The sequence below is a fragment of the Pholis gunnellus genome (genome assembly GCF_910591455.1).
Source record: "Pholis gunnellus genome assembly, chromosome: 9".
Lineage (NCBI taxonomy): Eukaryota > Metazoa > Chordata > Actinopteri > Perciformes > Pholidae > Pholis > Pholis gunnellus.
Genome location: NC_136535.1, coordinates 1972709 through 1984042, shown reverse-complemented (window position 1 = coordinate 1984042; position 11334 = coordinate 1972709). Strand labels below are relative to the sequence as shown.

General features: G+C 40.1%; 1 protein-coding gene across 1 annotated transcript; it reads right to left on the bottom strand.

Moving 5' to 3' along the window:
• Nucleotides 1-459: 459 nt before the first annotated feature.
• On the bottom strand, nucleotides 460-7217 carry dhrs13b.1 (dehydrogenase/reductase (SDR family) member 13b.1). The gene is made up of 5 exons (XM_079166199.1): nucleotides 7062-7217; nucleotides 4015-4133; nucleotides 3468-3591; nucleotides 1889-2215; nucleotides 460-1725 (listed from the first exon to the last, which is right to left on the bottom strand). Exons 1-5 carry the CDS (start codon nucleotides 7186-7188, stop codon nucleotides 1466-1468), a joined length of 957 nt encoding a protein of 318 aa, XP_079022325.1. The 5' UTR covers nucleotides 7189-7217; the 3' UTR covers nucleotides 460-1465.
• Between the last annotated feature and the right edge of the window lie 4117 nt (nucleotides 7218-11334).

The following is an 11334-nucleotide window of genomic DNA, read 5'->3' as shown; positions in this document are numbered from 1 at the left end:
AGCTGCAGGATAATTCAGTTCAGTTCATTTTCTTAAAACCTAAATAGTTTATTTTAAGAACCACATTTTTCAAAAGCTTTCTGTGATGTATGTTCATCCAGCCCTTATTTTACTTGAAATGAGAGAACATGTGTTTATTATTAGAGTATGTATTATTTATAATTCATACAGTTCAATTTGAAATCTGTAATAATAAATATTGTTGAGATATTATTCAATTGAACTTTCTTTATTTGATTTGACAGTCAGTTGTTGACTACATACAGACGTTGATACAACTGTTGGCTACGTCTATATATATGGGACTAAATCATCGTGCAAGTTAGACATTATTGTGATGTTCCGGACCTTTAATAAGGAAACTCTCTCTAAATGGGCCTTGCTGAATTTTAATTGAATACTCTTGTACTATGTGCTGTGTGCTGCATTATTCTCTGAAACGCCGGAGGACATAAAAACAAAAAGATTTGTGAAGAATCAAAAAGACAACGAGTCTAACCCATAGATATGCCCATAGACTGTAGGTGTAACCGGCAAAAAGCCATAAACCAACCTCCACTATGCTAAGAAAGGATTGTAATTTTCTGTAAACTCATATCTCATATTCATGGACTACTTTATTGCCTTTGTACAAGCCCTGTAAAGAAAGAAGTCAAGTATTACATTCTTTATAAAGAAATAACATAAAGAACATCCTGTAAACTAGCCCTCTGGCCCCACCTACGCCAGCTGAACGCAACATTTAAATTGGGAGCAGAACTATGGGCACCAAGCTGTTTGTTGTGCAGATGCTGAGAACAACCTGCACTGATGTTATGATCCGTTAAAGCTCCTGAAAACTTGTTTTCTTAAGTATTTGTTGGAACAATAATTATTTCGGACTAAAAAAGCAACAATCAACATTCATGAGTAATAAACTGATGTAGATTAAAAATGTGACTTACTGATGAGTGGGTGGGGATTTGAGTTGCTGACTGTCATCTGATTATTTGTCTTACATGTAATACCTGTCATCACCTTTTCTAACACACCTCACCAAAGTCTAAACCAGTGAAACCAGAAACCTTTCATGTCAAATAACCAGTGTGGTTATAGAACAAGTTAGAATGTTCATGTAGAAACCCATCGCTTAAAATAATGAAATGCTTTTTAAGGCCCTGTAAAAAAAAACAACAGTTGTAATAATGTTTTTATTTATATTGGCCATTAATAAATCTAATTAAAATCTGGGGATTTATTACATTTCAACAAGCTGTTACATAATTACTTATCTTTGATTACACACCTTGCGCATACATTATGCAACCAATCTCCATCAGAGTGGCAAACCTTTACCTTACTTTTCTTGCCTAATATTGGCTGCAAGCCCACTTTTTCATGTTATGCATGTGTGAGGATATCTTCCCATAATTAATATTTAACAGAACAAAAACAACCCAACATCAGAAATTTCATGGAAGGCTTTTCATGCGAGACCAGACAGTCTCTCACTGAGCTCCCACAGCTTCTTTGCTGCAGCGTCATCCTTGGCTTTAGCACAGACTTCTTTCACAGTGCAGTTGGAGAAGTAACGTCCATTGAGAGGTTCGATCCCCTCCTGGAGAGCACAGTGCAGGGTGGTCTGAGCTCCCTGAACAGTGTTTTTGAAGAAAAACGCAGTCAAGGGCTTCAGCAGCATTTGCAATACGGAGTCTGTGTTCCTTGCCAGCTCAGAGTTGATTGCTCCTGTAAAAACATAAAATATTGTAGTTTAGTTGCCTAATTTTTAGCTGCTACAGTAAAAAATAACGGGTTATATATATTATATACAATTTTTAGGCAAACCCCTTCATCGCCATGATCAGTATGAGTTGCATGAGTTGATTGGTGATACATTCTGTCTACTAACCCGGATGGAGGCTGTAGCAGGTGACCTTGGTTCCCTGCAGTCTCTTGGCCAGCTCATGGGTGAAGAGGACGTTGCACAGCTTGCTATCGGAGTAGACCTGAAAAACCCCCATGAATGAGGTCCCCAGTCCCAGAGCTTTGTGGGTGTTCAGGCAGTCAAAATCTATTTTTCCAAAGGTATGTGCCATAGATGACAGGATGACCACTCTGCTAGGTTCACACTCCTTCAGCCGGTCCAGTAACAGGTTAGTTAATAGGAAGTGACCAATGTGGTTGATGCCAAACATCATCCCCAGTCCGTCCTCTGTTCGACCCTGTAGGTAAATACCTAAGGCAACATGAAGAAAACTTAATCCTGTTTCCAGACAATGGCAACATTAAAACAGGCAAGGCTTCACACTATCTAATATCTAGAATATTGATTCCTGGAATATGCAAACATTATAAGATAAGATAAGATAATCCTTTATTAGTCCCACAGTGGGGAGATTTGCAGGATTACAGCAGCAAAGTGGACAGTGCAACAAGATATATCAGTAAAAAAACAAACAAGAAAATAAAAACAGAACAAGTACAATAAATAGTCAAACAGTAAAGGTATAATAAATATGTAAATCGCAAAAAAAACAATAAAAGCTAAAAAATACAATATAATACCATTAATAATGTGTTTATATTGCACATATGTACATTGATATTGATATTGCACATGTATGAATGAATGAGTGAGTCATTTCCTATATGGCATGTGTGGTCTATTCTGAACATGTATACTTCTTTGGTAATGACATAGTTTGAATTGAATCAGGTGAGTTTTGATTTGCATCGACATAATACTAATCTTATCCTATGACACAGTGGGCAGTACCTGTTCTTCCTCTCTCATCTCCATCACCTTCTATCTGCCTGTTTTTTCTGTCTCCTCATATTGTGCTATATCTCTCCCTTCCCAATGCTGAGCTTTGATTGAAAGTTGTTTCATTTCCGTCAGTTTCAGTGAAGAAAGTAAACACATATAGGCTATACAGTGGTCACTGGCTACTGTTTAACGTGGTGTGACCACACAGAGGCTATTGGTCAGATGGTGTCTGTCTGGGGATGAATGGCATTGAATTACAAGCAGTCCACTAGTTAATATATAAAAAATGAATAAATCTAATAATGAAAAAAAAAAATCTGAAACTTATTTTGTGAATGTGTCCGTATGTTTGAAGTAATAGGAAACTTGGTTCAACAAGTGTTAAAGTATTCATACACATTCCAATATGTTTATATTCAATTCATGTTTCATATCTTTCATATTTTGATACTCTGGATGCTTGTATTGAGTGACGTTCAACATTTCAAGGTGATCGTACTTTACTTTTGTCAGAAACAAAGCTGTAACATTTACAATTGTTGCCCACATCATACCATGTGAAATGATCCTTTATTATAAGGAATAATACAATTATTTTTCTGCAAACTTTGAATTTGTTTTTGAAATAAAACTTTAAATGAGCAGGGATGACAGCTAAGCACACAACAAACAGTTGTGATGGTGTAGGTTTCTGACAATAAGCTGCAATGAACAATCTAACCTGCATTGTTGATGAGGATGTCCAGTCTGGGTTCAGACTTCAGGAAGGTTTCAGCAAAGCTACGAACAGACTTGAGACTCCCCAGATCCAACGGCATGAACGCCACCTGATTACTGCCACTCTCCTGTAGGAGTAATCAAGCAGTATTTCCACTCAATGAGAAGTTAAATATAAAATAAAGATGTTTGGAATACACTTGTTATTATCATCATCTCCGTCAAGAGGATCACGCGATCGGTCGTGTGTGGGCCTGTGTGGGTGCATCTGAGTGAGTGAGCACTTCTGTGTCTGTCCACAGACAATCTCGCTTTTTACTGCAGCAAACAGCATAACATTTTGGGTGGCCAGTTATGGTTATGTACTCAAGGACCTCTCGTGGTTACAGTGACTCACACTTTCTCAAAACACCTTCTATTGCCTCAATATATCATTATAAGCAACTATAAGCTTATATGACATGGGGTGCCCACAAGCTCGTCAACAAGGCATTTATGACAGAGAGCGCTCTCTTGGAGGAAGAAACAGAACATTATAGATTTCTACTCACCTTCTTGACTTCCTCAAGGGCAGCCTCTCCTCTCTGCTTACTGCGACAGGCCAGAATCACTCTGGCTCCTCTTTTGGCCAGATCTATGGCAGTAGTTTTCCCAATGCCTGTGTTGCTGCCTGGAGATGAAAAGTGAGAGACACATGTGATCCATGTTTTATTTACAAGTCCAACAAAGAGATATTGCTTCTTTCAATTGATGCGCTTGTATATGCACTATACCTAATCCTGATGCAAGGAGGATGGTCCTTTTTTCATGATGGATGTTATGTTCATTTAAATTAATTATGTAACTAATAGCCCAACCTGATAGTGAAATGCCATGAGATTTTATGGGTCACTCAGAGTGGATGTCGACTAAATGTGTTTGCAATTGCACAATGAATTTAAGAGATATGGCAGTCTATGTAAAGTAGGACACACCCACAATAATAAGACAACCAATTACAGGAAAAGTGTGTGGCATATCAAAAAACTACAAAAACAATCTATAACCATATATTCTATTCGGTGAATTAATAATGGATAAATAAGTAGAAGTGATTATATTGTCCGAGTTGAGCATAGGATTAAACCTGGAGCCTCTGCAATGGCAGCCTCCAGTAGGATCATGTGGTCATTCTCCCCCTACTACCTTTCTACACAGTGACTGCAACTTTAGCAGCACAGGACTCCAGACCACAAGACCATGCATCATCTGTCGCTCCACTACATTAGGCTATATACACCAATGTATAATATGTTAACATGTAGATTCCACTCAAACCGTTCTTGGCCATGTTCACACATTAGTAGCATCAAAGCTATATGTGGCGTGGCATTTTACACGTTGTTTTCTTTATCTACTCGTGCGTAAAGTGTGTGTGTGTGTGTGTGTGTGTGTGTGGGGGGGGGGGGGGGGGGGGGGGGGGGGGGGGGCAATGGCCTTGGATTTATCTCCACTTTTATTCCTGCTTAGAATCATTTACATAATGTGTTCAGAAATGACCTTGACAGCAAGATAAGTATTTTGGCATCTGGGTGAAGCTTTGGAAAGTGGACAACTACGTTTCTCAGGATAAGGATGGTGACAAGTGTGAAGCCAAGGCTGGATTGTAAACTTGGGAACACTAAAGCTCCAGGTTCATGGTGTTTATCGTTTGAGAAAATGTAATCAATTGCAATTAAAGGGATATGGACAACTAAATCCCAATATCAACCGAAATGTCAATGACTCTGAGTTCAGAAGCTATTCCTATATACACCTGTTTGATTTGTTTCATGGTGTACTATGTATTAGCATTGTCGGTTGCTGTTTATAAACGTCGGCCCTCCTCTCTGGCTCAACGAGCGAGCGAGTGACAGAGAGGGAGAGAGACTGGAAGGGGCGGTCGAACAAGTTACAGAGTGAACAAAGAGAGGGGCCTTCATCAGTGACAACAAAGCAGTGAATCAGAAGAATAAAAGGTTATTTTCTCATAGTGTCGTGGCAGTTATGTTCTAAAGCACAAATAAACACGCCCACACCTCTGCACAACCTGCGGGAAGTTACAGGATTTTGAATGAATGCAGCACACAGCTCATTTCATCCTGCTGTGGCCTGTCTGCTGCCTCTGCCTGGGGCTCCGCTCGGTCAACGACACAGTTTGACAGCAGCACAAGAGAGAGACGGACAGAAGAAACACATTCACACAGAAGCACATAAGAACACACAGGGGTGTAACAACCACCGCTTTGTCTCATACAGACACTGCTGAGTGCCACATGTGCTGCTGTGTTTGACATGGGAATGACAACAGGCTGCACATCCTGCTTATTGGCTGGGGGTTACAACCCCAAGTGAGGCCTAAAAGCTCTTTGCTGACTCCCAGAAACATCCCAAACACAGCAAAATAAGAAGAAAAGAGAAATTCCAGCAGGGCTCTCTGTAGAACCAGACACCACCACACACTTGTATGGGTCATAATCCATCACTGAGAGGGATTCTTTTTGTTTCAGTCCATACATAGTTTTTTTAGGAAATTGTTGCATATTATACACAGAGAGATGGTGAAGGTGGGACGGGGTGTCTAAAGGGACCCATGGCAATTCTTGGTCCAGGATTTCCAGGTTTCGGTTTGCGCTTAGTCTGTTTCCTATTTTATTTTGAAAATTCCCTCTGCCGATGTTTCATGTCTAATTTTGCTTGCTTTGTGTTTTCCTGCCTTTGTGATTGTCAGCCCCGTCCTGATCTGTTCAACCTGTCTATAGGTGTAATCACCCTGCTCTCCTTGTGTTTATTTATTCATTCATTTATTCAGTATGCATTCCCTCTTTCAGTGTCAGGTGGTCTGTGTTAATTACTGGTGCTCCTTAATGCCACGCTGCTCGTGTTTCTCGTGTCATTCTAGTTTGTCCTCAATTTAGTTTTTTGCTCTCTTTCTGTTGTACTTTGTTTTGCCACCAGCTTTTGTTTATTAAAGCTCGCCTTTTGTTCATTATACTTGCCTGCCTGGTGTCTTGTATTTGGGTCCACCTCTAAACTCTGAAACCATAACACAGGGTCCCTCAAGGGGCTCATGTTTGAGCTGCAAAATGTAAGTATAACGAACTAAATGACTAAGTGTAATGAATAGAAGTCACTCATAATGATGAAGCCAGAGAAAAGTCACCAATGGATGAACCAAAACTCTTGTCTTTGTTTTCATTGTCATTATTGTGTTTAAATAAAGACTTGATTTAAAATATATCATTAAAAAAGCTTTTCTAGGCTGTACTTTTGTCACTCATGATAAGGTTGGTGATTAAAACTCTTTCATATTAGAGTGTAACTGTCTGATTTTTAATCAGGGATATAATGACTTTGTTATGAACCTGACCTACTTTGCGCCATATCCTAACTTACGCCTCTACATTCTTTATTATTTATTCATAAAGTCTTGTTTTCATACAGAGTTGCGGTCTATATCAAGCTATACAATGTGTTGTTTCTTAATACACAATTCCACATCCAAGCAAAAGTCAGTGGATATGACTACTGCCACCCTGATGACCCACAGCAGTCTATAAAAAAAAGAGCCTATACTTACCGGTCACAATCACAGTTTTCCCATGCAGCTTTGTTTTACTTGTGCACCGCTTTCCCTTCACCACCACATGACGGTAAATGTAAGCAACTCCTAAGATAACACCCACGACCAGCAGAAGGGTAGACATTGTTAAGCCCCAGTTTCTCACACCAGACTGGCTGCCAGGTGAAAGTCAGAGTGAATTTGTGCTTTGAGAGAAACTTCCTCCAACAATCACACCCATTTCCTGTGTGGGCGTGACAATGTGCTCTCTGTTATCAGGCGACAGAAATGTTTGCGCAAGTTAGGATAACGTATTTCAACTTTTCTCTACATAAAGCTCCGAATGCAATCAAATAATACAGCCCTGAGCAAATATATGTGTTGTGAAATCAAAATGTCTTGCAAAAGAGTTAAGCTCTTCTCCCTCACCCGGTACCATCTAACAGGAAAGCAGCACCACCTGCAGTTTCAGACCTGCAAATGTAGATATGAATCTGCTATTTTCACTGCTTCTTATTTTATTTGATATTTAATTATTTTATATGTGACTATATTTGATTGTAGGATCTTTCAAATAATTCTGATGGCATACGCAGCAGGATGGGGGATAAGTATATCAATATCCATAAGAAATCTCAGTAAAACTTAAAGCTGCACTAATCAACAGTTTGATTTTGGATAATATGACACATACGTTGATTGACTCTCATCGCTCTGCTCAACCATCTTTTCAGGCCAAAAGAACAAACAGCAGACATTTAGCTACATGGTGACCATTGTGGAGCATTTAGTAACTAAAGAGCTGGATATTTATTTCTCAGAAGTTGGTGTGTAGACCAAAAAGGAGAGCAAATAATGGACTGACATGAGTCACGCATAGACAGAAAAATGACTACAAACGAACTGTGGATGTTGGTATGATGGGGCTTTTAACATGATATGGAATTTTTGGTTTAAAGTATATTGTTGTATACACCACTTGCGCAGCAAACAGTTAATGCTCCTGGAATATTCCATAAACATTCCCATTTGGTTATACTCCTTTCCCGTGGTGGTTATCTAAAGGTTTTTGAAGAAAAACCTTCTGGGATCCTTCAGGGAACGTTCCCTAAAGTTTGGCCCTCGGGATGGCCCCCGCAAGCCACTTTTCCATTAGCGATTCCTCAACTGGTCTAAAATAAATCTGGAAACTTGGATTTTGGGTCTCGTTGTTAGAAGGCTACAAACAGTCACATAGCAGCTCTTTGGCATGTTGATGTCACATAGAAAATGATCTAAATTTGCCGCTTCCGGAGCAGTTCTCTGCTCAAGAGTTACAAGGTTACAAGGTTCCTTTGTCATTGTCAACAGGTTTGCAGTGTGTCATCCAATTCTGCTACATAAGAAAATACACCCAACAAAAACAAAAAAAACAATATCACATGTGGAGGGAGGAGGATATCTTTAGAAGTCTCACAGCCAGAGGAAACAAGCTGCTCTGAAGTCTGGAGGTTCAGCAGCTGATACTTGTGTATCTCTTTCCAGATGACATCAGGGTGAACAGGTTGTGTCTTTAGATATCCTTCAGCTCCTCACAGGCTCCTCTTGTCACCAATACCACTGATGCTCAGTAGATGGTACCACTGATGTTCTGGGTGCTTTAAATCACCCTCTGTAGAGCCTCCTGTCCTGAGCCGTACACATCCCATGTTAGTTTGTAATCTTTCCAGTCAGGATGCTTTCTATTGCTCCTCTGTAAAAGTTAACAAGAACTTGGCACTTATGCTTTTCCTTTTGCCTGTCTCTGCATGTCTCAAGTTCAGCTCTGGGGCGATGGAGGAATCCCCCACAGCAGTTTAACAAGATATGAATTGATGATATAAAATCTAGCCAATCAGCATCCTCAAATTTAATCTGAAAAGGGTGGTTTCCATTCCATATGGGAGAGGTCAATTGATATTTAGAAGATGGTTTGAGTTTATTATTTGGGGAGTATTCCTCCTGTTTACTGATTTTTATTGGTTATCAGGGAACCCACAATTTATTTGAAGTATAATTTAATTTAATTCACTTAACAGGTCGATTTGAAATTCATTTATATGCAGGTAATGCTTATATTCCAAGAAGTAGTGATCTAGAATTTTTCCCAGGATCCACTTTGCATAACTTAGTATTTCATGCAATACAGTATTGATGTTTGTGTATGTGTTACTTGTATGGCTTCCACCACCAGGTTGTGCCTTTGAGTAGGTTGAGAGAGTTTTGTATTGAGGCAGAGTGCTGCCAGTAAACCGGCTGCACATCGGGGCAATTTGGCACAGTCAATTTACATCCCCTCGATTGTTATTATAAGTATCTGACGTTATGGAAAGAGTCCTGCTGGAGGAGAAGTCTCGTTCTGGAATTTGCGGTGACATGTTGCTGAAGACAACGGTGCAAGTGCCGGCCAGGCAGAATTTTGTGTTGGAGAACAGAAAGAGTTACTTGTTATCGATAAAGACTTTTAAAGTCATGGCTAAATATTTACATGATTTCAAGAATCTAGATGAGGTCTTTCAATCCGATGGCCACCTGTATATAGTAAAAGAGACAGAGGGGGCAGAGGAGGGGGAACCAGCTGCTGCAAGGCCGCAAAGCTCAGGAGACTGGTGGTGTTCCTGTGGGTGCTGTGACCCATGACCACGGAGGAAGAACGCTGTAAAAAGTGGGACCTGTTGCTGCCCGATTTCTGTTGCTGCCTGTTGCTGCTGTCACATTTCACAACGAGGCCTCTCCTTGAGCCAGACTTCAACACAAAAGCAAACAGACCGGATTAAGAAAAAAATGTTTTATTCCTCTGTACTTTGCTTTGTTATTATGTTGTCAGACCCTTAAAATAACGATCTGAGCCTGTCTGTGGGGAAAACAAGCACTCAGTGAATGCAGTGTTACATTGACACTGTGCAGTGGCCCTTGCTGCTTGTTTCAGCTTCATCTCTAAATACTGGACCCATTTAAAAAATGATTGTCCCCATTAGTCACTTAGACACAAATGCATGCAAAAGGGTCCAAACTGAAAAATACTGAAGTTAACCTTTACCACCATTATTCCAAATTGCAAGTTTGACTCATCCTGATCTTTACCTCACTATTAGTTTACTCAACAAAACAAGGTCCATAGAGGCATCTCAAGAAATAAACATTTTCTATTGCATGTTTTATGTTACACTGAACTTGCCTGTGTGGGTGACCAAACTAAGACGTCCTGATGTTTTTTTATTTAATGCGTGACGATCCCTCCTCTCCACTGACTGTTCCTCTTTGCCTGCCCTCCCATGTCTTTCAGGATGCTGATCGTCAGCTGATGAACCACACCTGACCCTGGTGTGGTTCCGGGTATAAAGATTCGTAGACGGTCTCTTCTTTGGCTGACACAGCTGCTGTGAAATTGAATATTTCCATGGTGTACAATTACAAGAGGGATTTATTCTTTGCATTTGTTTTGACCGACAAAAATACTCATGTGCCAGTGCCAGCTATTATGGTAACATTGGGCCTGCTCACAGAAATCAATGTGAAACTCAAAAGAACAACCGTAATATGTTTGAATGTCAGATTAGTGTAAGGGGACAGTTCACATGTAATGTTTTTGTGCCTTGAAGTCCATTGCTGTCAATATAGACATGCAGAATACGCATTCAAAAGCAAGAGCTATGCTGTTGCGGTGGGCAAGAGTTCCCAGGCGCTAATCTTTCAGGACGTGACAGCTGCATCCAGAGGTAAAAATAGTTCCAATTTTGGAATGCACCACGTGTCATGTGACATGGAACAACCAATTACAGCTGGCAAATATCTTGTCTTTCTGTAAATTTCAGTCTACGATGAATATATGGGGGAGAAGTTCATTATTTTAGGGCAGGATTATCCAAAGTTCTACCAACTGTCCCACAGACTATTTGACTTACTTCGCGATGAAAGGTCAGCCAAACTGACACAGACAAGGCAAGCCGTAAAGCTACAGTGTTTAGTTTAGTCAGTGAGGCTCACTGCTAAATTATCACAACTGAATCGTCATCGTCATTGCAGCATGCAGATTTTGGTTGCTAAGTAACGGCAGGTTCAACAGTAACGCAACTCCCAAGCACCTTGGATGAAAGGATGAAAGCGGCACGGCTGGCATTTGGTCAGCGATGAGAGACAAACGTTACAGTAGAGAAATGGCAGAGCGTACATATTTTTGACATCACGATTCACAATTTATCTGAAAAGTAAACAATAGTTTGATTTGGACATATAGGCTACTTTGCATGAGACTAACGTGCCTGAGTGCATA

Coding starts and splice junctions, on each gene's coding strand:
- dhrs13b.1 (XM_079166199.1), bottom strand. CDS start 7,188: ATGTCTACCCTTCTGCTGGTCGTGGGTGTTATCTTAGGAGTTGCTTAC. Junction 3,592..4,014: donor CCCTTGAGGAAGTCAAGAAG/GTGAGTAGAAAT, acceptor TTACTCCTACAG/GAGAGTGGCAGTAATCAGGT. Junction 2,216..3,467: donor CATCCTCATCAACAATGCAG/GTTAGATTGTTC, acceptor ATGTTGCCTTAG/GTATTTACCTACAGGGTCGA.